This window comes from Eurosta solidaginis, chromosome 3 (assembly GCF_040869045.1).
Source record: "Eurosta solidaginis isolate ZX-2024a chromosome 3, ASM4086904v1, whole genome shotgun sequence".
In the NCBI taxonomy this organism is placed as follows: domain Eukaryota; kingdom Metazoa; phylum Arthropoda; class Insecta; order Diptera; family Tephritidae; genus Eurosta; species Eurosta solidaginis.
The window spans coordinates 264,690,826-264,718,775 of NC_090321.1; the positions used below are offsets into that span (position 1 = coordinate 264,690,826).

General features: G+C 38.6%; 1 protein-coding gene and 1 long non-coding RNA gene across 8 annotated transcripts in view; both read right to left on the reverse strand.

Annotated features, from left to right (window-relative positions):
• Ccdc85 (coiled-coil domain-containing protein 85) lies at window positions 1–27,521 on the reverse strand. 7 transcript variants are annotated; one of them, XM_067776257.1, is made up of 6 exons: window positions 27,420–27,438; window positions 21,867–21,982; window positions 7,258–8,703; window positions 4,215–4,403; window positions 3,904–4,140; window positions 1–616 (listed from the first exon to the last, which is right to left on the reverse strand). In XM_067776257.1, the coding sequence occupies exons 3-6, from the start codon at window positions 8,587–8,589 to the stop codon at window positions 182–184; spliced, it is 2,193 nt and encodes a 730-aa protein (XP_067632358.1). In that variant the 5' UTR covers window positions 8,590–8,703; window positions 21,867–21,982; window positions 27,420–27,438; the 3' UTR covers window positions 1–181. The 7 variants fall into 7 exon arrangements, with proteins under 7 accessions (XP_067632358.1, XP_067632357.1, XP_067632359.1 ...); XM_067776256.1 differs by lacking the exon at window positions 27,420–27,438 and adding an exon at window positions 27,243–27,403 and having other exon boundaries at window positions 21,867–22,002; XM_067776258.1 differs by lacking the exon at window positions 21,867–21,982 and having other exon boundaries at window positions 27,420–27,521.
• Window positions 1–27,950, reverse strand: part of LOC137245503 (uncharacterized) — a 359,413-nt gene that overhangs the window by 270,960 nt on the left and 60,503 nt on the right. The window lies entirely within an intron of this gene.

Below are 27,950 nucleotides of genomic sequence, written 5' to 3' on the forward strand. Positions count from 1 at the left end.
TATTAAATATATTCGTAATTAGTTTTAATATAAAAAAATGCAATGAATCGATTTAGTAAATGTGATGTGTAACATAAATGGATTTGTTTTTGTAAATTAGTAGCTCATTTAATGAAATTGGCAATAGTTTAGAAGTATTTATGGTATATCTATAATTTTAATTATTTGTACAAAAGAACTCTTACATGCTACTTGAAACAATCGGAACATTACTTTCTAATTTACGCCAAACCACATTACACATCTCTCGTACCAATGCCTTCTCACCGTCATCCATTTGATCTCTTGAATTCTCAATGAGACCACTGAGACGATCACGTTCTAATTGTTCTCGCACTTCGAGTACTTGAAGTGCACGTACGACAGCTTCTGGGCGGCTGGATATCGGATCGAGGAGAGCATTTTGCACAGATTGCTGATGTTGTTGCTGCTGCTGTTGTTGTTGAGATGGCTGTGATGTTTGCGGTTGAGGCTGGGAATGTTGTGATATTAATATATTGGCTGTTGGTGTAGTGGCACCCCCAACTCGTTCCTCTTCCAATTGTCGTATACGTCGTTCCAACGAGCGTACATATTGGACAGTTTGATCGCTAAGCGTTGTGCGAAGTGTTGTATCCTAAAGTAGGGGAAAAGAAAACATATGATTTAGCCCTTACGTAAAGTTTTATTTTAGTATAGCTTATATCGAAGTACCACACAAAAAGGAAATGTTTCAAATTTTTCAACACAGGATTTCTTTGAAAATTTGAAAGAGTTTCATTTTGTATAGCACTTCGAAAATATCCCTAGGTTAGATAGGTCCAGGTCTAGACCTATCAAGAGCTTTTGATACGGCCAACCATGACACGCTACTGCAAGACCAGGAAGGGTCTACCCTTCCCCTATGTCTTAAAAGGTGGACCGCAAATTATCTGAGTGGTCGGCAGGCATCGGTTCAATTTATAAACAAAACATCAAAACTAAGAAGAACTAAACAAGAGGTGCCACAGGGTGGTGTCCTATTCCCACTTTTGTTTAATTTCTACATATCTAAGCTACCTTCGCCACCAGAAGGAGTTACTATCGTTTCCTACGCCGATGACTACACAATAATTGCCACAGGCTCAGTCCTACAGATCGATGAGCTTTGCAACAGAATAAACGGCTACCTCCTTGATCGCTCCAGTTTTTTCGCCTCGCGAAACCTGGCGATCACCCACTAAATCCTCCGCAACCTTATTTACAACATGGACGTCCCAAATGTCGACCATTTTGAACATCCATGCCACTACCGACTGTCCTACGTTTGATCAGGATCTACATTTTGGTGAGCACGCAGCCGCAATTGTTCCGAGAATTCAGAGCCGTAACAAAATCCTCAAATCCCTCGCTGGCAGTACTTGGGGAAAAGATAAAGAAACGCTCATGACTACATACAAAGCAATTAGCCAGCCGATTACGTGCTACGCGTCACCCATATGGTCGCCAAGCCTAAAAATCACCCACTGGAAGAAACTACAGGCCTGCCAAAATACTGCTCTCAGAATCGCCACGGGCTGTCTTCTTATGTCCCCAGAACACCATCTGCATAATGAGGCGGGAATACTCCCCATCAGGGAGAGAAATGAGATGCTGACCAAACAGTTCCTGTTGAATACCCAGAAACCTGGGCATCCCAACAGACATCTGATTGATGAACCAGCACCGCCTAGGGGCTTAAGGAGTCATATCCGTAAGCATTTTGAGGAAATACGGCACCTGAGAACCCAGCCGTATGAAGTGAAAAAACACAAGCAGGTCCTTGGTGAACTCCATAAACAGGCGTCGGACCTTTATGCCGGGAATTGCCCGGTGAATCCAGTACTTAACGAAAATTATCCAAAACTTGCGGAAGAGGAACGCATACTCCCCAGGGAAACGCGTGTCACTCTTGCTCAACTTCGTTCTGGATACTGTAACAGGTTAAACTCTTACCTATCCAGAATCAACCCTGACATACAAAATGTATGCCCCGCTTGCAATGTGTCCCCACATGACACCAACCATCTCTTCAATTGTAATGTGGAACCAACGCCTCTAACACCCCTTTCCCTATGGTCCACCCCTGTTGAAACGGCAAGTTTCCTTGGACTCCCTTTAGAGGATATTGATGACAATTTGTGATCGGTTGCGGCTATTAGGTGGGGCGAGCATTGCTAAAACAACAACAACAACGGAACATGCTCAACCTTTTCTTCCTGCAGTTCGCTGCTGTTACGCTAGAAGGCAGTGCCCAGTTAGTGTGCCCATCGTGAGCCTTAAGTCTTCTCTTTTCAGAGATATGAGCTTCTTTGTGAGTCGAATATCGAAGGCTTTGCACATGATCTTAGACATTTTCGGCCCCGCGCTTCTTTCCACACCTTTCCTATTCGATGGATCACATGCAACTCCCGTCTATTGTCGATTCAGCGAGTGTTGCACCCTCCTTCGCCAACTAACCGGCTGTTTCGTTGCCTTCCTTCCATTTATGACCGGGAACCCAGTATAGATGTATATTCCGGCCTGAGCAAAGTTTTTCCAATACTTCTTTGCATTCCAAAACACTTCTTGATGAAGTACTCGCTACCTGAAGATCTACTTATATTCGGACCGACATAGAAAACAGCAGACTCGACCCTTTACATTAATTCGAAACTATCCGTATACACGTGTATAGCAAATTCTGCCATTTCTGCACCCTGGTATTAACCTTACGGCTCAATTATGGCCCCAAGATCACTTTCGCAGCTCAGCCGCAGGACGTTTGCCCGATATTAGATGACGCTATATTGCTATGGCCATAAGGCCTGCACTCCAGCTGCCCCGAGGCCTTAAGCCTTGTTGCTAACGCGATATTTTTGACCATTAGGTGTGCAGACGGAATGTGTAGAATGGCATAAAATGCTGCTGTCGGGGTAGTTTTTAGGGCTCCCGTTATGCTAATCATTGATACTCTGCAAACCCACTCAAGTTTTTGGGTATACGTACTTCTTTGTGTGGCTTTCCACCAAACAAGTACCGTATAGTAAAGTATGGGTGTGCCAATTGCCATAAATACCCAGTGAGAGAGTTATAGACCTCACGTGCATCCTAGCCTCTTGCATACATACAGTGACGCGGAAGTTTTCTTTGCTCTCTCTTCCACATGGAGTGTCCATAACAACGTACTATCTAGTATAACTCCTAGATACATTGTTGTATATTTTTCTTGTCGGGTTATCCCTCAAAGCTTAGGCTTATTCCAATTAGGCACCTTATAGTTTCTAGTAACTAATGCTAAATTGGGCTTTTCCGCATTGACGGTTAACCCGACTCTAGATGCTCAGGCATGTCCCGAAGTGTCTGATCCATCAGAGAGCTGATTGTTGTTAGGCATTTGCCGGTTCTGAAGACTGAAACGTCATCCGCATATGACGTAAGTTTGATTGGTGCTTCGTCGAACCGCCTAAGCAATTGGTTTACAGCCAGCGTCCAAAGCATTGGTGATAAAATTCCACCCTGCGGCGTTTCTCTGTTTACAAATTTTGCTGCATCGCATGGACCCCATTACGACTTGATCATTCTGCAGCTTAACAACAGTAATTGTGCTGTATACGGGCCATCATGCGAAAGCTAGCGCACACGATCCACGACGTGCTCTCCGTGCAAAATCATCACTCGAATGCCGTTAGGGGTTTTTCCTCTCTCGGCAAACAGACAGATATATGTACATAGACATAAGTTTGCGAGCTTACACTATTACGCGCTTTGCGGGGATTTGCGAGCTTCGGCATAAACAAACAAAATATGCTAGTCTTCCATGCAGATAACAAACTGTACTAGTCTTCCATCGGAATTTGAACGTGCTAGTTTTCGTGGGGAGTGGTGAAAAATTAAAAGTATATAAAAAATTACGGCGGTACGCACGGGCATTTGACGGTCATAATTTCTCAGAGCGGAAAGTGTCTCCTCTGCATTTGTACTGGAACTGCTGCCATCGCCGTCGTCACGAAGCGGATTTCGCACAGAGCTACCACAATTGGCGCAGAGAGCATTCGCTGCTATATGTGTCCGTTCTTCATCCAAATACAAGCATAATTCCTTAAGTTCCAAATTATCCGTAATTAACTCTTGCTGTTTATCATCGAGTTGACGTAATTTGTGCTTTAGGAATGGAAGAAATAAAAATCGTATTTAGACAAGCTTTTATATTTTAAAGTTATGTACTCATTAAATACCTGATAAGCCGCTACTTCCTGCCTCATCACACTTGCCGTATATCGACCGAAACGTTGCCATTCGCGTGCCAGCTTTCGTCCCTTCTGACGATCATCATCGAGGAAACAACAAAGATCACGTAATTCCTGATTGTCATCGAGTAAACGTTGATTTTGTTCCTTCAAAACACGCAACTCGTTGATAAGACCCTGCAAATATAATCGAGGGTTAGGTAAGTGTGAACTGGCCGGTTAGAGCCAAGATATGCCAAGAGGCTCTGGATCTGATACATATAGAAATTAAAACCTACATGTCCACACTTACATTATCATTGACAGTGAGTTACTTTTCTACCAACTGTGAAACAACAAAGAACCTTGGAAGTGCCGTTTGTAGTGTTCTATCCTTATCCGCGCACACAAACGCGACACTGAAAGAATGAACAGTAAATTGCTACATTTAGCAACTTAACGCCATCAACACACCGATAAATTGTGGACATAATCAGCAACCTCGCCAAAGAATAGAATTTGTAGCGCTCACAATCAATCACAGCACATTATTGCTAGAGTTGGAAAGATCTCACCCTTTCTTGGTCGGGAGGCATCGGTTCAGTTCACGAATGAAACAGCAAAACCCAGAAGAATTAAACTAGAGGTGCCTCAGGGTGGTGTCCTATCCTAACTTTTGTTTAACTTCAATATATCGAAGCTCATTTCCCCACCAAAGGAGTTACCATTGTGTCCTACGCCGATGACTGCACGATAATGACAACAGGTACCGGCCCATCCATCGATGAGCTATGCTATAAAATCAACGACTATCTCCCTAGTCGTTTAAGTTTTTTCACCTCGCAAAAGCTGACGTTGTCACCGGCCAAAGCCTCGGCGAGCATACAGCAACAATTGTACCTAAAGTACTGAGCCGAAAAGAATCCTCAAGTCTCTTGAGAGTAGCACTTGGAGCAAAGATAAAGAAACGCTGATAATCCCCTATAAAGCAATTCGCCGACTGCTTGTATGACACGCGTCTCCAATATGGTCGCCGAGCCTAAAAGAAACACACTGCGGGAAACTGAAGTCCTGTCAAAACACCGCGCTCGGATCTACCACGGGATATCTTCTTATGTCCCCAGAACTTCACCTCCACAGTAATGGGACAATACTCTCCATAAAGAAGAAAAATGAAATGCTGAACAAATAGTTTCTGCTGAATACCCAGAAACCTGGGTATTACAACAGGCATGGAATTGAAGGGGCCCCGCCCAGGCTCATGAACTTAAGAAGTCATCTCCGTGAGCACGATGAAGAAAACAGGCACTTGATAATTCAGCCGTATGAAAAAAGAAGCATGATAGCGCTCACAGAGATATCCATAAAAAGGCGTCGGGATACAATGACAGGGATTGCCCGGTGAGCCCCGTTCTTAAAGACAAACACCCTAAACTCGCAGTTAAGGAAAGGAACCTCCCCAGGGAAACGCGCGTCACCCCAGGCCAAGCTTAAGGTCTTACTTATCCAGAATCAACCCCGACATACCCAAGTATGTCCCTCTTCTCATGTGTCTCCACATAACACCAACCATTTTTTCAATTACAATGTGGAACCACCGCCTCTAACACCCTTATCTTTCTGTTTCAACCCTGTTGAAAGTGGAAGTTTCCTCAGACTCAACAACATTAAGTAAAACTGCGACTGCCGAAAGAGTTCGGTCACTATTGATCTCCTGACTTCTTTGGTTTTGTTGCTTTTCCGACAGGGTGGATAAATGATGTATATTGGAAAGATTTTCCGTCATCCCTTGTGGGAAACCAAATTTGGCCCAACCGTCATTTCTTTTCCGAAACCAAATTTCGCAAGGGATGACGGAAAATCGTTCCAATAGAGTTTGATCTCCTGCTTTCCTTGACGTTGGGGGCATGGGTGTTGGAAGGCGATGGTAGCTGAACGTACCGGAAAAAACTGCCCTTTCCGATAATACTCTTATAAAAAAAAAAAAAATAAATGTAAGGCACGATAACCTCCGAAGAGATCTAAGGCCGAGCTTCTCTTCCAATTTGCGTCGTGCTCCTCTTGATTTTCTCTACAAATTGGCCGGATGGGACCTACATGATTTTATGCCGACTCCGAACGGCATCCGCAAGGCAGATGAGTTTTCACTGAGAGCTTTTCATGGCAGAAATACACCCGGAGCGCTTGCCAAACACTGCCGAGGGGCGACCCCGCTTAGAAAAATTTTCTTCTAATTGAAAAACCTTATTTCTAAAAATGTTGATGTTGCTTTGCCCGGGGTTTGAACCCAGGGTATCCGGTGTGGTAGGCGGAGCACGCTACCATCACACCACGGTGGCCGCCAATAATAATACTCTTATAGCTCATAGCTAAATTTCCTTCTATACACATCGTTGGGCTATAAGGGCCTTACATCTTCCGAAAAACGTTTCTCTCTACCATTACAAGGGGCGTCTTAACTGAATTAGACAGTAAATCACACTCCACTTATTAATGAGTTCATATTATGGCCACAAACGCGCATGTCTACTTTTACTAGGTACTTTCCGAAAAGCATAATCTTCTTAGGTAGGGCGGTGAGCTTTAATGCCTTAGGAGCCTTTCTTAATGAGAAGCTTAAATCTCGACAGATCTTTGTATGCTTTTTGTCCTGAAGATCTCATGCGGATAAGGCGTGTAGGAGCAGGACGAGATCATTCAGGAAGCCTGCCATGCGGTCGGCGCGTCAGGCGCTTCCATATTACTCTGTACTGAAAAAGTATTACCGACGGCGGTCGGTAGGCGTGACACAGATGTCGAAGAGCGGGTGTAGGGGGGGGGGGGGTCTGTAAGTTAGAAATGCAACTTCGGTGGAATCCACGATTAGTTACAACCCTACTCATCTTCTGATTCATTCTGAAAGAGGCAGAAGCTAGCTGTAGGGCCCTTTAAATGAACGTTGGTAGGAAACTGTTTGAAATGTGCTGCACATCAATAAATGTGGTGGAATCTTTAAAAATGTAAGTTTTATACGCCTGTGGCTTATGTACTATGACCGTGTGAAGAAATTTACCTGCAATTGTCGATTTTGTTCGGCCGTGAGACGAGTACTAGTCGATACAGCCGGTGCACTCGAAGTAATCGATGCATTTGGGGAGGGATGATCTTGATCAGTTTTTCTTACAAATTTAAGCATATTCTGTTGATGTTGTTGTTGTTGCTCCAAATGTCGATATTGCTGCTGTGGGCTGTAGAAATATTGTGGATTCGTTATACCAATACCACCACCACCAGCACCACCGCTTAGACGTGTAGATGAGTGCCTTTGTGTGAGTGTAGTTTGATGCGTTGGTAAATAACGTCCACCACTACTTTGCAATTTCAAGGAATCTGGTATATAGACAGGCGATAATTGTGGTATATCCGGTGGATATTTCAGATTAAAGGGTGTTGTATCAAAATTTGATGTTGTGTGATGTTTATTCACGGCTGTCGCTGAACGATGGCTTAGTGTCTCCCCACTTTCGGCTATGCCACCGTTGCGTAACGTATTTATATGTTTCAATATGCCAATGTTGCCTGGTTGGGGTGGTGGTTGATAACGCGGTGGTATGGAATGTGCTGGTGCCTTTAAATGATTGCCAGTTTTGAGTGCTTGCAAATTATAGGCGTTTCGCTGTTGTTGCAAAGTGATGGCGTTAACGGTTGAAGGAGCAGTTGTTATTTTACCGTCACCACTATCGATACCGACACTCAAAGGCTTTGATGTTTGCTGTTGTTGTGGCTGATGATGGTGGGCTGAGTGGTGATGGTGTTTTATTTGTAGTTGTTGCTGTTGCTGCTCCTTTAAGTTATTCGAGGATAACGATTGCTTTTGTTGTTTTATGTTTGAAGGCTCTGCCTGTGAATGATGATGATGTACGGTAGCAATTGTTTGAAGTTGGTGTGATGGCAATGTGTTGGCGCCACTTGTGTAGTTTGTTATTGTGTTAGCTGTTGATAATCCCGCAGTGGAATTTGTTGATGTTACGCTTTGCTGTTGTTGCTGTTGGACTGTGCGATGAGACTGAGCTAAAGTTTGTGTTGTGTTGTTGGGCGCTGGCACTGAACGACGTAATTGTGGTGCTTGTAATTTGCTTGAAACCGTTGCGGCAGAAAATTGCTGTTGGATTATTTTGTCGCAGTCGTTGTTACTCGATTTTGCGTTATTAAGTGAGTTGGTGTCGCTTTTGTTTGTGGTGTTGGTGTTGGTGTTGACACCAGCCGATAACGTATTAGACAACTCTAATGTTTTTGCTGTATTTGTACTTAAAAACTTTTCACTTAGTTTGTTTATGTTGTTGTTATTACTATTATTGTTGTTGTTGTTAGTTATACCAGACATTTTATTGGACGTCTTAGTCATTGCTTAAAGCATACGAGGACGTTTGTTTGTTTTTCGTTTGTTGTAGTGGGATATTGTTGCAGAACCCGAAGGTTTACCGATCCTCTTCCTTTTTTTCACACATTTTTGAAGGATCTGAAAAATTTTTTAAATAAAAATATGTATAATAGGGCGGGCCAAATTGTATGGGGAAAAATGGGGGAAAAAACTTCATCCAGTTTTTTAATCTATGGGTCATACTGAGTAATATTTTCCATGGGACCATAGGTCTGAAATGAATTTCGAGCCTCCCTAATTTGACATCCGAATTTGACATTTATTTTCATGTATTTTATTTGTGAGAGCCACTACTCGGATTGGGATATAAAATTTTCTAACAAAACTAGGGAGGCTCGAAATTCATTTCAGACCTATGGTCCCATGGGCAATATTACTCAGTATGACCCATAGATTCGGAAACTGGATGTGGCCTTTCAACAATAAATTCGACCCACCCTAATGTAAAAGTTTTATATATATGTATGTCTGTATGTAAGGATTTTTGAAATTAAAGTAATTCAAAAGTAGTCTAAAAAGCTTATTTTTTCGTATTTTCGGAAAAAGTCTAGTTGAGGGGTCTACTGTTAATACGCTATCAAAAATATCGGAGAGAGGTGTCAAAATACGTGTTTTAACCTCAACCGAAGGCGGAAAAGAAAAATTGTATCTCAGTCCGGAGATATTTGCAGTTGAAGTTGGCGATTTTCATGTGGTTGTTGTAATGTTTTTGTACCCATGCAACATGTATATGTAATTTTTTATAAGCGCGGCCGAAGGCCGCCAATGCAGAAAGGTGTTCTGCGCAAAAATATTATGGATACCACCGCCGGTGTGGGAGGGACACGCGGGTCATTTTTCGGTTTTGCGTTAATATCTTTTGAACGAGTTAACATTTTTATTTTCCGCCTTCGGGTTATTAATACTGATGTCAAGACTCGTCGTTGGACACCTCTCTCGATATTTTTTGTAGCTTATTAGCAGTTGATCCCTCAACTAGACTTTTACCGTATTTTCCACTACCGACCTCTCTTCATCTGCCTATTTTGTAGTTTTGCTTTTGCTCTTAAGCAGACCTGCTAAATTTCTATTAAAATCAATAATCATTAATTTCTATGTCTTTTTATACCTTTCATGAAAGTGAAGTATGGCAATAATTTTTGTCTCAAAAAATCGCAGGGATCGGTCGTACATATATATAATTTCTAGACCATACAACCTATTGTTCAGATAAAAGGGGTTTCGTTATTTCTTCCTCAGCTAGAAGCTTCAAATTTCACAGAGTGTTTACATACATACATATATACATATATGGCATGTATTGTTGTCTGCAAAAAAATTTCATCAGCTCATCGTTCAGCTTTATTCAAAGATCCTGTCCCTGTTTAATTTAAATGACTAATAAAATTTTTTTTTCGCATGGCCTAGGAATCATTTAATTAAAAAAAGAATCCAAAATTCCCAGTTGTGAATGTATGCATGAAACATCGATACTTGAGGCATTAATTGGAGGTATATATGCATGTCAGTATAGATGTACGTTTATTTCTTTTTAACAAGTATAGTTTTCCATAGCATGCATACTTTGTTGCCCCTTTCTACTACTTCTGTATGCATATGGTTGCGTTAATGCCGAATGCATTAGAAAGACACGTATGCATCCATACTTATGTTTCATACATACGAAAGCACTATCCTTCGTTCAATAGGAATTTATTTTACATATTCAATTACAATAACAATGACATTGATGTTGTGGCGATTATTAGCAGCTACTAAATAAATGAACAACAACAAGAAAGCAATCAGCCAAACTCATGTACATGTACACATTAAAACAAGCAGTCACACTTATGTACATGTTCACATTAAATAAATCAGCCACACTTATGTACATGTACATATTAAATCAAGCAGCCACACATACACATAATCAGCAACTTGAAGCAAAAAAGATTATTTCAGATACACATCACGTTATCATCAGCTAAGAGCAGAAGTTGTTACCCACACATACACACGCATATAACTAAATAACCAAGTATGAGATACAACTGTTCCAGAAGGCATGTTCGTGAAAAGTCTAGACCTTAGGAGAATAATGTGAACGAGGCAACAGAGAGTATAAAAGCAGCGCAAACTGAGGAATACTATTCAGTTTGATTTAAACACGCCATTAGTGAAGTATAATTCTGATTGTGAAGTACTATTCCCAAAGTAGTCTAAATAAAGACCATTTTGCAATACTGAATATTGGAGTTATTTATTCAACAGTTCAGCGATTCGAACGTTAGCAGAAGGTGTATAGGAATTCACCAAAATTCGTTAAAATATTGTGACGAATATTAGCAACACTAAGGGATACTATCATCTCTAAGCCAATACTAAGCAGTCACGGGTATGTACATAAACAAATCAATCATTATGTCTACACATATGCATATACAAGTAGCGGAGAAGCAGCGGAGAGATACGCACAAACACATGCATATATTTGAGATACTCACAAAAGTATGCAATCATTGGTGCGAGAAGCTATAAACGTGCATATGTAGTTTATAGCTGGTAACTAAGTACTAAATTCTAGCAGAAGAAACACCTAGAAGTATGCTAACGAGAAAACTGAAGAGTATAAAAGCAACACAAGCTGAGGCATGAGCAATTCAGTTTGTTTTGAACACGCTATCAGTTGCGAAGTGAAGTTTAAATGTGAAGTACTTTCAAAGCAGTCTAATAAAGACCATTTTGTAATACAGAATATTGGAGTGTTTTATTCAACAGTTTAGCGATCGAACGTAAGCAGAAGTTTGCAAATAAGCGGAGTTTCCTGAAATTCGTTACAATATGATGAGAAATGGCGCAACTTGAAGTTATCAACTTGGATTATATGGACCATTATATGGACCGTTCCAGCGGCACATCATGGCTTTAGGGCCGAATATAGGGAATATCTGAATACCATATGAGTGTATGCCTGGGTGGAGCTCATCACTCTATTTCAAAGCACTTTTCGTATACAAATAGAAAGCGATAAGTGAGCAGCATTTGCTGATATAACAGCCCTCCTCACTATTGAATTGAGTGACTTGCGTGGGCTTATGGATTTTGCTTGCATGTTATAAGACCATGGTTAGGCTTAACTAGTCTTGAGTACCTGACGTAGACTGAATGAGTCGATAGTGTTACTACAAGTTTGCTCAACGACCAAACAGAGAAACCATATAAAAAACTCTGTTAGAAATAACTCCTGCTTGGTCGATCATGTGCAACTCTCGCTCTTTTAATATAGCTCATTCGCCTTTTCAATTCCATCTATTCCCATATGCGCAGAGATGTATTATACTTCTCCCTATCCCGAGATAGCTTACATAAATCATAAATATTTGCTTATAATGTTTCCGGATTTTTAGCATATTTTTTTGAGCTATCCCTATTCGGTTGGAAACTTTTGTACTGTAATCTCTGTGTTTTTACTATTCTCTTTTCTGAAAGTACAAATGTTATTCCTCGAAGAGAAACAAATATTCGTCTGGAGTTTCCGGTTGCATAAACAAAAAACTATTCGTCCCGAATTTCCAGGAGGAATACGGACAGCCTAATAATGTACTCTCACCCTCCTAGGCTTTATTCCTCTATTCTCCCCAGCCTTCTGCCTGTCTCTCTCCACTTCCCGCACATTCTTCTCTTTCTTTTTCTCTTCCACTTCCTTTAGTCTCTTTGTCTGTTCCTCTGCCTTTATAGATTCATATTCCGCTTCCTCCTTTTTTACTCCTCTTCCATTTCCGACTTTTTCACTATTTAAATTTTTATTCGCTTTCAAATCAAACAAAAACATCAATGGATCGATAACACATCGATGTTGCGTCCATTACTAGCAGCGAGGCTTCAGTACTTTGGGTGAGATACTCCACCTGTGGATAAGACAAGTGTGATAACTCCTGCCAAGACGTCAAAATTACAAATAGAATGGATCACCTGATTTGTAATTGACTATCGCTGTCTCATTCTGTATCTATTTCTATCACCCGCTGAGGATAGCCGATCCTATGCGCCGCCATATTGAACACCCTGTCAAAACGCTAAAAAGTAGCCATATTGAACATTCTGTCAGGCAGTTGGCGGATATCACACTTGGTTTATCCACAATGCTACACATCCTTATTAAGATCTCTGATAAACGATCTGCCAAGTCAGCATAGCTTAGCAGGTAATATTAAGTTGGTAGGATGGTTACTTCGCAATGAACCGATCACATATTAACACCCCAGGTATTCACACATATAAAGGGGAGGTCTTCACGGCATTGACAAGATCTGGTGGATATTGCCTTGGGTTTGAATGGTGTTGCTCATTTGTGTTATTTACAACTAATTCACAGGTTAATAAATGTGTTGAAAGCTATCGCATTAAAAAGCCAAGTAATACTATGTGCTACACAATATACTACATACAAATTTGTTTCTGAATTCATACCAGGTGCCTCAATGTTAGTCATTTACAAGCAGATTTACTTTCGGTAAAAAGCTTTTCATGGCAGAAAAGCACTCGGAGCGTCTCTCAAACCACCGTCGAGGAGCGACACCCGTTTTGTCGGGACTTGAACACAGGACAGGAGGTCTAAAAACTACCCCTTTCAGCAGCATTGCATGCCATTTTACACATCCTACCTGAAGACCTAATGGCCAAAAATATCGCGTTAGCTACTGCAACAAGATTTATGGCCTCGGGTCAGCTTGAGTGCAGGCCATATGCCATAGCACTGCCATGCAATAACGGGCAAACGGAATATGTGGTCCTTTCCTGAGCTTCGAAAGAGATCTTGGAGCAGAACTTACAATAGACGTGTATACCGATGGTTCTAAATTAACGGAAGCGGTCTGGCCTGCTGTTTACTGTTTCAATTCAGAAACAAAGTAGATCATACAGGCTGCCAAAGTACTGCAGCGTCGTTCAGGCGGAGAATTTAGCCGCGAATAAAGCAATAGAAATCTGGAAGAAGCGTGATTAAGCTGCAGTTGCGTCAATATAAATCATATCATCATATATATTATTTCTAATTGCTGTTATGTACGGGTCCCTTTTTCTTATTTGGAATCCAAATCTATGAATAAAGTTTTGGTTGTAAAGATGGAGATTCGGGCTATTAGCGAGCTTTGGGCAATTTTGGTCGTAGTGCTTTTGTTTAGCTAAATTTTATTAAAATAATTTGTTAAAAATAAACGATTGTGAGCACATAAAGAAATCTATTTGTACTATGGCGCTATTGTGAATATTTGCACTGCATTACCGGCAGTTGCTACTATACGCCAGATGGCAGCGCTTTAATTGATTGATAGAACAGCTGATTTCTGTTGATATTTGACAAGAGACTTTTATATTTAGTCCGGCTCGTATATGCATGTTAATAGTCAGCCCTTCAAGGCAATACCGTCATACCGTATAGAGCTGCAAAAGTATCGATATAAATATCGATACATCGATCGTGGTGCGATTATCGATGTTTTTTTCTAAATATCGAGTACTTTATTCACATTTCTTATTCCCTTTTCTAGCGGCAGAATTACCAGCGTCTAAAACTTTGGTAAGATAAATAAAACATGAATAAATAAAATTACATACATTATGTCAGATTTGTGTTTATTTTTGATGAATACATAACAAGTTGGTGGCTCTGAATATTGAAAAATTCTTACAAAAGTTCAATGTGAAAGTTACGTTATTTTTCCATATTATATACACATATTTACATGTATTCGTATATGTAGATATACACGCAACAGAAGACATTATTGAGTTTGAATTTGTATGAAGAAACATATGAAGATCCATCATCACGTAAAAGGCTTTTGCCATCACCCTACTGGGGTTTAGCCACCGCAGACGTTCGACTTTTTCCCATAGTGGATGACAAAGGAGTCATAACTTTGTATATACCCTCGCTTCGCTGTATAAGCTACAACTTTGCAGAATGTGTTTTATGATCGTTTCGAAGTTATGAAGACAATATTACATATATACACGCATACACATATATATATATTATATTTACATAAATGTCCGATATATACCTGATATTGCTTTTAAATTGAGTAAGCGCTTTTCACTATAACAAAAAATTCGATATATGTATATCGCGATATATGACACCCTCCCTCTTAAATATCGAAAATATCGAGTATGCCGAATATCGATATTTTGGCAACTCTAATACCGTACTTCATCAAGAAGTGTCCTGTAATGCAAAGAAGCATTGAAGAGACTTCCCTCAAGCCAGCCCTTACAAGGGTTCCCTGTCATAAAAGGGATAGAAGGTAACGAAAAGACCGATGAGTTGGCAAAGGAGGGTGTAACACTGGTAACACTATGGACACAGTCTATGCGAGGTCTTTATTGACCTGAACACAGGATCCGAGATAGGCCAGCACGCAATCTCCGTACCACAGCTGCCGCAACTTGTACTAAGAAATATTTAAAGTTTTGGCTAATAATGCCGTTTACATACGAGTAAAATACAAGCTTTTTTTTAATTTTGCTGTTTCTGTTAAATTTCAAACTGGTTTCAGATTAGTGTATTTCTATTTAAAATCTGACAATTTCGATCTCGAATTTTGGACACTCCATGTAAAATAAACGAATCTTTATATAGCTACGGTTGGCTTGGTATTTATATTAGTTGCAAGTTAGTTTGAATTAGGTAGATATTAAGACTGCATGGTATTTATTTATAATTTTATTTTATAGTTTAGTAGAAATGGTTTCTGGTGCTTATTTTAGTTACAAAGCGTGAAGCATATTTTGCCTACATATAAGATTTACCATAGCTAACATAATTAGACTCATCATCATTAATTGGCGCTCAACAACCTAGGCGTTTTTGGCCATTGTGTAACAAGTGAGGCAAGCAATTACTCTTTCTCGATAGGTTAGGTGGAACTGGTCGGTCCGTGAGGACCTCAATAGAGTGAATGAGTCCGTAGTTTTACCAGAAGTTTCTTTAACGACCGAACTGAAAATCCCTATTAAAAGAAGCTATAGCTCCGTCCTTTTGGCAAATACTAGAAGCTTTCTAGGATATATGTCACTTGCTGCTTCCAGTTCGGGAAGCTGTATCACCCTTAATGGCTGGAGTCTTAGCCTGGCAGGGCAAGAGCACAAAACGTGCTCGATCACTTCGTGCTCCAAAACCGCATTTCCTACGTCTGCTATCACTGACCCGTCATGTCTAATGAAAAGAGTAACTTTGTTAGTCTAAGGTTGTAAGACCTACACACGATCCTCGACACTTAACAACCCCGCGATTGGGTCCATGCCTTTCCCGCTTGGTCGATCATTATTGTAGTTAATGGAATTCATTGAATGAAAAATATGAAATAAATTTAGACAAGTAATTCAATACGTATACAATATAAACATTTGTATGCTAGATAAAGTACTTCAAGTCTCCAGTACATCAATCATATGCAACTCTCGCCTACGGAGCAAGTTTCGAGGGAAGGGCTTGTTCATCCGCTTTTTCTTTCCCATATATTGCCATATGACCTGGGACCAAATATAGATGCATGCTTATCCCTATCACACGTAACTCCAGCATTCTTTAATATGCATAAAGTGCCGTCGAAGCCTTGTCTAGAATCATTCCTAGGTATTTTGTGCAAGGTTTCTCCTGCAGTTTCTCCCCTCCTAGCTTAGGGCTGGTCCAATTTGGGACCTTTAACTTCTTAGTATACAGAATCATATCCGTCTTCTCCGCGTTGGCGGCCTACCCGACATAAGATGCCTGGGTATGCCCAGATGCTTAGTCAAAAATGGGAGAGTGCCACGCCCTTTTAAAAACATTTTAATATTTTCAAACTTTTTGTTATAATTGCATTTATAAAGAAAACTACTATTAATATTAAGCTCTTTTTCGCAAAGGAATAGCTTATTATATTCGTCTACGACCTTTCTAAAAGTCTTTTATATAAATGTGGGTAGTTCTTAACCGATCTCGTTAATTTTTTCTAGAAATATCTCCTGCGAAAATATGTGTACCCAATCTTATCACGATCCGGTAATTTTTCTTCAAGTCCCCTGAAACATAAAAAATTGCTTAGTCATAAAAGAGGCGGTGCCACGCCCATTTTAAAAAATTTCATTTTTTTTTCTATTTCTTATTATAATTCCACTTGGGAAAAGAAATATAATTGATATAAAGCTCTTTTTTGCAAAGATATATGTAGCTTGTTTTATTCATCCACAATCCCTTGAACAATATTTTATATAAAAGTGGCGTGGTCTTTAACCGTTTTCGTAAACTTTTCTTCGAAGCAATTCTTATAGTAAAGGCAAGCTCTCTGCTGGATTTTGTCACGATTGGTTCCCGGTTCTCACTTTGGGTCCATTTGGACCAAAAATGGGTCCCTTCCAACCCCATTTGGTCCACTGGTCCATTTTCTTCAATTTTGGTCCTTTTTAGGCAGTTGCCACGATTTTGGTACTTTTCTTTCTTTTTCACTCAGATAAAAATTCACAACATTGCCCAAAAAATTTGCAGCACCTTCGTTAACCCACATATAATTTTGAATTTACTTGAATGGATTTCTTACCACAAAAAATTGCTCAGTCAATAAAAATGTACGAGAACAGTGACATTTCACCTAGGAAATAATTTAGGCGAGGCATTAAAAAGAAAAGTGTTGGCAAACACACTGTCGTTAATTATTGATGAAACAGCCGACTTATGAAAAAAACTCTTGGTTGATATTTATAATAATAATGACTAGATATTTCCATCGGTTATTAAACACTTAATGAAAGATTTTTGTCACTAGTAGAGCTAAAAGTATGTATTTCAAATGCACTTGCGCCTCTAAGAAATTTGACAAGGCTTGCAACTGATGAAGGTGGAGTTTAATGAATTGAAAACTAATTAAAAGAATTAACCTAATTTCTTTTGTATTAAGAGTACTTGCCACTTACTTAATTCAAGCCTACCGCGAGATATTGATAGTTTGTGAAGGCACGTCGATATTTAAACCTTTTTCACCCAGCACAAGATATATTTTAACTGGAAGGCTGAAATACTTCTTGAATGCGATAACTTTATAAATGTACAACGAATGCGATTAAAAAATTTTATTTTTATATTCAGCTTTTGAAACAAATGCAAAAGAGATTTGATTTTGGAAGAAATATTTTGTGTAAAATTATCGCCGTAGGTGCTAGCATTAACCCCTGATGCCACACTTACAGAATCTAGGCTATGATGTAAAGTTTAAACGTTAAGAGAAAAAGTAAGCATCTATAGAAATAGAACTAACAAAATTGCTTAGTTTCATTTATGCTCTACTGAGTTTCCCACATAGTTCGACCACAACGCAAATTTTTAACCCTTTCTTACTAAAACTTAACTGCGCTATACATTTTATTTCATTGCAACCAACAATATAATGTTGGAACTAAAAGCTTTGTGAGCAAATCTAGGTTCACAACGTTAGGTTGGTGAACGACATACACCTATTCTAGAAATGTGAAAATATAATACCATGAACTACATTTTTGTTTGTTCCTTGAACTTAAGCAAAGTATTTATTATGTCCAGTAAAATTTTATATAGGAAACCATGGAAACATCCTAAAGTTTTGTATTTTACAACGTATACGACCTCCTTATATACCAATAAAATAAAACAAAAATTTGGTCCTTTTTTTTCCGTGAATTTTGGTCACAAATGAAAACATGGTGTGGCAACCATGGATAGGTTTAACGATTTTTGATTTATGATTAATAATATTTGTAAAATTTATTTCGGTGCACACTTGCAGCTTTACTTTTCCCTTTCGTCTTTAAGCTGGAGTCATTGGTGCCGTTTGTCGTATCGCTGTAGTCGTATCCCTAACGTAATCAGCTGTTAACGTTACGATGGTAAACCAAAAACCAATTGGTTGGCTACGATACGGTTAAGACCTTGGTGGCACCAATAATCGATTGCATTGATTCTCATAAAGCGGGAGTCATTGGTGCCGTATGTCGTATCGCTGTAGTCTATCCCTAACGTAATCAGCTGTTTATCGTTACGACGGTAAACCAAAAACCAATTAGTTGGCTACGATACGGTTAAGACCTTGGTGGCACCAATAATCGACTGCATTGATTCTCATAAAGCGGGAGTCATTGGTGCCGTATGTCGTATCGCTGTAGTCTATCCCTAACGTAATCAGCTGTTTATCGTTACGACGGTAAACCAAAATCCAATTATTGGCTACGATACGGTTACGACCTTAGCGGCACCAATAATCGATTGCATTGATTCTCATAAGGTTGGTCGAATTAGCTGTTATAAGGTTCCCGATACCGTTACTGATAAAGCACCAATGTCTGCAGCTTAAATTTGGCCGAATCAGCTGTTATAAGGTTACCGATACGGTTACCGATAAAGCACCAATGTCTGCAGCTTTAAGCCGGAGTCATTGGTGCCGTATGTCGTATCGCTGTATCCGTATCCCTAACGTAATCAGCTGTTTATCGTTACGACGGTAAACCAAAACCCAATTGGTTGGCTACGATACGGTTACGACCTTAGCGGCACCAATAATCGATTGCATTGATTCTCATAAGGTTGGTCGAATCAGCTGTTAAAAGGTTACCGATACGGTTACCGATAAAGCACCAATGTCTCCAGCTTTAGTTGTCGCTGAACCGGCAGAGTGGCAACATCGAATTAGGCTGTTGTTTATTTGCGCATTTGCGAAAATATATTTTGCAAACAAACGCTCATGCGCAGAATGTTTTCATGGTTTAATTTTAACAATTTATTTTGTTCAAATTTTTCCTTAGACTCAAGCAATAAAGTAGTATTTGTATGGCATATTTACGAATTATTTTTTGTGTGTTAACAAACATGCGCGCATACGTTCTACCTCTTTGATTTTTCTTCAACAACTAAAGGGCCAGTTAAACTTCCTTAACCCTAACGCCATAGTCGTAAGCATACCCATATCCATAATCATCTCCATTGTGATCGATTAATGGTGCCATAACCTTAAACAGCTGACATTTTCATAAAATGAGGAAAACGCAAAAAATTAGAAACATATTCCACAAACAATAAGTCTCTTAGTAAAAACGTATCCAAAACAATAAATAAAATATACAAAAAGCTAATAAATTCACCAACTCAAATATTTTTAGGTTATGGATATGGCGAAAAACCAAAAACCAATTGGTTGGCTATTGCTATCATCCGGTGGCAAAATCCTGAACCAGATAAATAATTTTGCATGTAAATGCAACAACAACGATTTGAGCCAGATAAATGCAGATAGAAGCCTGGTTCAATTTGTGAGCCAGATAATTTGTTAATTACGCTGTCTTTAATAAACCTACTTTTTCAAAAATAGATGTCGCTACTTAGCCTTTCGCCGTATGAGTTAAATGAAAAACAGCGCCGGCGTCTGCCCATCACATTTCGCGTGTACGAAAATTTCACGACATCTGCTTCTCAAGTCTCTCAATGATCCAGATCATTCCCGTGAGAATTGAGCGTGAGCCGGAGCTGTAAAACTCACTGGAAGACGGCATATGATATGGTTATGGCTTTACCGTTATGGTATGCCACTATTAATCGATTACATAGATTTCCATAACAAGGTTGGTTCGATCAGCTGTTTTATCTGGTTATGGATAAGTCAACATTAATTGGCCCTTAAATCACTAACAATAAGATGATCTCAGTTTTATACTGTTTTCACACAGAAACTTAATGATCTCATTTCACCTTCTAATGAAATCGTAAATTTTTTGCTTTCACACAGAAGTAACTGCTCGATTAGTATGAAGGATGAAATGTCAAGCGAATAAAATGACAATGCTATATGACAGACAATCATGGCGGAACGATACAAGGTGCCAGCATGGTGACATACCTACATACATAAATAAGAATTCCATGTACTTTGTTTTTGTAAATTCAATGGACAAATGTCAAAATCGTACTGCGCCGGAAGTTGATGTATCAAATCAAATGAAAAACGTTATAATCAGCTGTTCGATGCGGCCACCTTGTATCGTTCCGCCATGCAGACAATGACATTTACTTTGACAAATGACATTTTTAAGCACTGAACACACCAAAAACTAAGAAACTGAACGCTCCCAACAGAGTTGCATTGTGCTTTTGACTTCATTAGGCATTCGATTAGCTACTAATGAAATAATTATAGATTCGAATTTTGTAGGGAAGATTGAGCTCAATAAGCCTCTTAATGTAGAAAACTGCCTTTATTATTCAATAAGCCGTCTGTGTGAAAACAGTATTACTCACACAGCCACAGTTTTAATTTTGGGTATCACTGATCTAGAGTATTCCCGTGAGAATTTAGCGTGATACGGAGCTAAAAAACTCACTGGATAACGGCTTCTGTGTGCAAAGCACGCTGCGTATAAAAGTAATGTTTGAGAATAGCCGCGTTTTTTTTTACACGCGTATACGTTTACGTTTGCGCGCAAAACGCTTATCCTTGCTTAGATAAAGCTTAGGAGACCCATCTAGCGGCAGCGGTTATATAACTAGCTAGAGCACAGGGTGTACCCAAAAGCGGAGACACAAACCTCTGGTGGCCATAATGTATAACATATAGCTGAATCAGTTGCATGAATAGTGGACACGCATAGTACAAATTTTATGCGCAGCAATTTCAGAGGTGTATTTAAAGTTTGACGCTTAGCAGTCCATATAAAGTTTAAGCGTAAACGTCTACAGATGTAAAAAAAAACACGGCTTATGTTTATATTGCTTTCCTTTTTCTTTTTTAGATCTTCAATGACTTTTAGCACATACTGTGGACATGTTTTTGCTACGTTAGCTCGGAATCCGTTTTGGACGCATTCGCGTTGTTATATACCCACCCACATACATATATACGTATAAATGTAATTATGTGCTATTTGTTATGAATGTATCACTAACAAAAGGAAAAGTGTTACACTTCAGTGATTGTCGTCTTAAAGTAAGTCGTCGTACAACTTTAAGATATTAAAAGTATGTATATGTAGATATGTCAGTATGATATATCATTAGATTTCTGTTGATGATAAAAGTCTTTCAGCTATGTACATAGTATATTATGGTCATGGGGCGCCAACCATTAAGACCAGCATTGGAGGCTTTGGCATTCATTCTTCAGTGCTGCATAAACTTCTATGAACGAACGGACAAAGTCCTCAGATTTGTATTTATAGTTATCTTCTAATGTTGCTATAATAAAGGGCCTCTTCGTACGAACCTTTTTTTTTTTGAATTTTTTGCATGTAATCACAATTTGCGATGTTTTTTCTTCATTCTTATACCAATTTGTACGCTTTTAAATAGGGAAGATTTCATTTGTTTGATCACACTTCACTGGTGGAAATGGACGACTTCTTTGTTATTAAAAAAAAATTTGTAGTTATTTTAAAAAGGACGTTCATAACATTTACATTGATATGTTAAAAAATGTAAATAAACAAATAAACGCAAGTATTTTCACTTCCAGTAAAAAATTTTTTTTACAATTTCACTTTGGTTAATTTTCAACTTTTTTACAGGCAGATGTTTGACATCGTTTACTTTTTACACGGCAGTACTTTACACAGATGTATCTACATTCAAAACGATCTAGGTATCTGCCACATAAAATTTATCTTTGAATGAAACGCACTAACAACACACATACAACATTTTCCAGATCTCTCTTTATGACCTCTCTATTTGTATCTCGATCTCACGCACGATCACACAATAAACATTTGTTGTGACAATTCGACTTGCCGCACTAACTTATATGCACATACACACACATGTGCAAAGGCTTGGATCACGGTTGCCATTTGCACTAAATTAAACCAATACTTGGTGGTTTTTTCAGGTGAAGGTACTGCATCCATATCTGCTTGATTTGTCGTTTGTGTTCTATGTTTTCTTATTGAAAAACTCAGCGTGATTTTTAAAATATCAGATTTTATTATTCACAGTCCTGCAGTATTTCTGGACGGATCTGTATAAAGCTTACTATTTAAGGTATTTGCGCTGTAGGTCAGGTTGCACCCATTCAGTATATTTCCAGACAAGTCTTGTAGAAACGCTAAAGGCAACAACTTTGTAAAGGATGAAAAATACGACAGTACAACTTTAAAAAGCGAGATATTTGCAATTACAATTGGGGCCGAATTGTAACTTACGATCCGTGATCGAATGCAGCTTTCAAAATCAAAATAGCACCGAAATGGTGTATCGGATTAATGAAATATGTGAACTAGGGACAAAGCATACTCACTAGATCCATAATATATTATTGTGTTTTTTTTTTTGAATATTTGGATAGCCTAATTTTTATCGCTTGAGCAAAAATAGTTTTCGATCCGTGATCGTATGTTACAATTCCATAGCAGGTCGTTAGTAAATTTACCGGGTCTGAAGCTTCACTGATGAAGTGCAATAAGTTGTGCTTAATGCGAGATTTTGCATAGAACGCTTTGTTGCAGATGAGTTTAATATACGGTCGCAAGTTTTCCTTACTTCACAAAGATTATGGAATGTTCAGCAAGGTAAAAAGTTAAGATATGCTTAGCTTATTCCACTGTCAACAAGTAAAAGCGAAGCAACGCCGCAAGAGTTAAATGTAAGTCTGGCCTAAGTTGTTCGCACCATTCTTTACATAGAACCATAGTTCAATAGTCCCCGCACTTACGAAGTTCGGCCCTACATTTTTTTCTTCTAAGATAAACATTTTCCTCCTTCGCGTCACAATAACGCTCCTGATTTTGTAACATATACTATATAGTAAGTTGTCGTGTAAATTCAATGTGAAGAGAGAGCGAAGAAAGCCTCCACAGCACTGTATGCACACAAAAGGATGCTAGGATGCACGTGTTGCCAATCACCCAAACTCTCTTATTGGGTATTAACCGCAATTGGGTGGACAGCGATACAAAAAGTACATATAAAAAACAAAAAAAAAAAAACAAGTAAGGAAGGCTAAGTTCGGGTGTAACCGAACATTACATACTCAGCTGAGCGCTTTGGAGACAAAATAAGGGAAAATAACCATTTAGCAAAATGAACCTAGGGTAACCCTGGAATGTGTTTGTATGACATTGATTTCAAATGGAAAGTATTAAAGAGTATTTTAAAAGGGAGTGCGCCATAGTTCAATAGGTGGACGCAATTTCAGGATATCGCCATAAAGGTGGCCCAGTGGTGACTCTAAAATGTGTGTTGTACGATATGGGTATCAAATGAAAGGTGTTAATGATTATTTAAAACGTAGTGGGCCTTAGTTCTATATGTGGATGCCTTTGCGAGATATCGCAATAAGGGTGGACCAGGGGTGACCCTAGAATGTGTTTGGACGATATGGGTATAAAATGAAAGGTGTTAATGAGTATTTTAAAAGGGAGTGGGCCTTGGTTCTATAGGTGGACGCCTTTTCGAGATATCGCCGTAAAGGTGGAACAGGGGTGACTCTAGAATGCGTTTGTACGATATGGGTATCAAATGAAAGGTGCTAATGATTATTTAAAAGGCAGTGGGACTTAGTTCTATAGGTGGACGACTTTTCGAGATAACGCCATAAAGGTGGACCAGGGGTGACTTTATAATGTGTTCGTACGATATGGGTACCAAATTAAAGGTATTAATGAGGGTTTTAAAAGGGAGTTTTCCCTTAGTTGTATATGTGAGGGCGTTTTCGAGATATCGACCGAAATGTGGATCAGGGTGTCCCCGAACATCATCTGTCGGGTATCGCTAATTTATTTATACATGTAATACCACGAACAGTAATCCTGCCAAGATTCCAAGGGCTTTTGATTTCGCGCTGCAGAACTTTTTCATTTTCTTCTACTTGATATGGTAGGTGTCACACCCATTTTACAAAGTTTTTTCTAAAGTTACATTTTGCGTCAATAAACCAATCCAATTACCATGTTTCATCTCTTTTTTCATATTTGGTACAGAATTATGCCATTTTTTCATTTTTCGTAATTTTCGATATCGCAAAAGTGGGCGTGGTCATAGTCGGATTTCGGCCATATTTTATACCAAGATGAAGTGAGTTCAGATAAGTACGTGAACTAAGTTTAGTTAAGATATATCGATTTTTGCTCAAGTTATAGTGTTAACGGCCGAGCGGAAGGACAGACGGTCGACTGTGTATAAAAACTGGGCGTGGCTTCAACCGATTTCGCCCATTTTCACAGAAAGCAGTTATCGTCATATAATCTAGGCACACACCAAATTTTACAAGGATTGGTAAATTTTAGTTCGACTTATGGCCTTAAAAGTATTCTAGACGAATTAAATGAAAAAGGGCGGAGCCACGTCCATTTTGAAATTTTGTTTTATTTTTTTATTTGGTTGCACCATATCATTACTGGAGTTGAATGTTGGCATAATTTACTTATATACTGTAGAGATTTTAAATTTTTTGTAAAAATTTGACTTTAGAAATTTTTTTTTTTAAAAGTGGGCGTGTTCGTCATCCGATTTTGCTAATTTTTATTTAGCACACATATAGTAATAGGAGCAACGTGCCTGCCAAATTCCATCATGTAATCTTCAACGACTGCGAAATTACAGCTTGCAAAACTTTTAAATTACCTTCTTTTAAAAGTGGGCGGTGCCACGCCCATTGTCCAAAAATTTACTAATTTTCTGTTTTGCTTTACCCGTATTTGGTAATGAATTATCGCACTTTTTCAGTTTTTCGAAATTTTCTATATCGAAAAAGTGGGCGTGGTTGTAGTCCGATTTCGTTCATTTTAAATAGAGATCTGAGACGAGCGCCCAGGAACCTAGATACCAAAATTTCATCAAGATACCTTAAAATTTACTCAGGTTATCGTGTTTACAGACGGACGGACAGACGGACGGACTTGGGTAAATGAATTTTTTTTTTCACCCAGATCATTTTGATATATAGAAGTCTATATCTATCTCGATTAGTTTATGCCGTTACGGATTACCGTTATGCGAACAAAGTTAATATACTCTGTGAGCTCTGCTCAGCTGAGTATAAAAATAGAGGGGATATGCAGATTATCAATGACTAGCTTAACGGGAGCCCTAAAAACTTTCCCGACAGGAGCATTACATGGCATTCTGCACCTATCGCCCAAAAATATCGCGTTAGCAACTGCAACAGGGGTTCAGGCCTCGGGGAAGCTTAATAAATTCCGTATATCCATAGCAAAATAGTGTCATCTAATATAGGACAAACGGAATATATGGTCCCTTGTCTGAGCTTCGAAAGAGATATTGGGGCCACAATTGAGCCGGAGTGTGCATAAATGGCAGAACATTGAGGGGGTCGGATCTGCTGTTTACCGTGTTGATCCAGAAATAAGAAGATCATACAGGCTGCCAGATTACTGCAGAGTTTTGGTTCAGGTGGAAATTACAGCCATGAAGAAAGCAGAAGAAATTGGGTAGAAAGCGTGCTTAAGCTGCAGTCGCGTCAATATATAATAATAATATAATAATAGTCAGGCGGCGATTAAGGCAAAAATCTCACACAGTACTTCATCAAGACCATATGTCTATATCGGCGTCAGAGTTTCCAGATCTCATGGCAGCAATTAATCTAGGCCCCAGAAAACTTCTAGTATATGTCAAGAGGACGGACTTGTTCTATAACATAAGTCATGACAACTTATCTTCCGTTTGGCCGTCAAACAAATTCTGGTATCAGTCTGTGTAAGGTCTTTACTTCCCGTCAATTCAACCTAACCTAAGTAAGTAAAGTGGAAAAAAAATATAAGGAAGTAAGTCGGTAAGTAAGAGGAAATTTCGAAACGATTTGAATTCCATTTTTATGCAGCGTTGATACAAATATTTTCAAAGCGAAAGGTTTACATTAGTGTGGGTCAATTTGTATGGACGAAAGTTAACCGATATCGCGCCATCGATTTTTCGATAGGATTTGGGCTCAGGAAAAAAGTTCCACTACGCATAACCAAAAAAATAAATTTCGAGCCTGCGAAATTTAATTTTTTTGACTTTGATTTTTAAGATTTTTTTCATGACCTACTAAAAAAATATATATTTTTTTTTTATTCAAAAAACTGTTATCGCCAACGTTTCTAGCGGACATTTTTGGATCGGACATGGTATACATGAAAATTTTACAATCAAATGAAAATTTGTCATTAGGTCATGAAAAAACTTAAAAATCAAAGTCGAAAAAAAGTCAAAAATATATATTAATCAAAAATAATAATAAATCGACTCAGTCTAGTGTAAATGTTTAATCTAATATAATTTTCTTTATGAGTAATTATTGTACAATTTTAACTGTAGGCAACTCTTGGACGAAATAAAGTTATAAAGTTCGAACGCATGAATGCAGCATGTGGGGACAGAACGCGGATACTTTCTGTATTACACATTATTTGTATACTTAAAGTTTTGCAAAATTTGGTTCGATTTTAGTTCTGGTCCGTTTAAGTAACAATTAGTACGGCAACCGTGACCCAGATATACACGCATACTATTACAATGGGTTAGAGAAATGTTCACACAGGTAAACTAAAAATTAGTACATATAGTATGTATGTTTTATTTTTGTGTTTTGACTCTCTTTAACATTGCTTCCGGTTTTAGATTTTCGGTTTTCTCCTACTACCTACAAACACTGGCCATTCATAGATGAATTGCAATTAATTCTTCTCCATTGAATAATTTAAAACTTTTATATAAACTTTCATAGCTCTAGTGCACGTTAAGATATTTGAAATATTTTAATAAATATTTTTCTCTTTATATTTGCAATTTTCACTAAAAAGATCTAACTTTTCTGTACCGTGAGCGAATCAACAAACTGCTGCGAATGTATACATTTCTAGAATGTTGTGCCACCAGACTGTTTGTAAATGTTATTAAGTACTTTTCATCATTTATAGTGCTAAAATAAAATTACTAAATGCTTAGCATTCAAATATTTTAAGATTATGATATCATCTATTAATATTTGAGGATTTAATTGCTTCATTCTTTTCTCTAAGCTTTGCTAAGAATAAATATACATGATTATATTGTTGTTCACTAATTTACTGATGTGCCTTTGAAATGCATACCTGTAGGAAGCCACGATCGTTGAAGGCAGCGCTGCCACACTTATATGTTTAAGTCAGTGGTGCACAACGCCGGTAGAGCTCCGAATACAAACCCAACTTTTTTGTTGTAGTATGAGTTTACAAGGAGAATGTTTGAGCCCAGCAAACATTCGGAGTAAAACAAAATCAGAAAGGAGTCCTAATTCGAATCTATGAGTCTTTATAGAAGTCATATAGCACACTTTTAATATGGTTTTCAGAGCCATATATGAATCTTC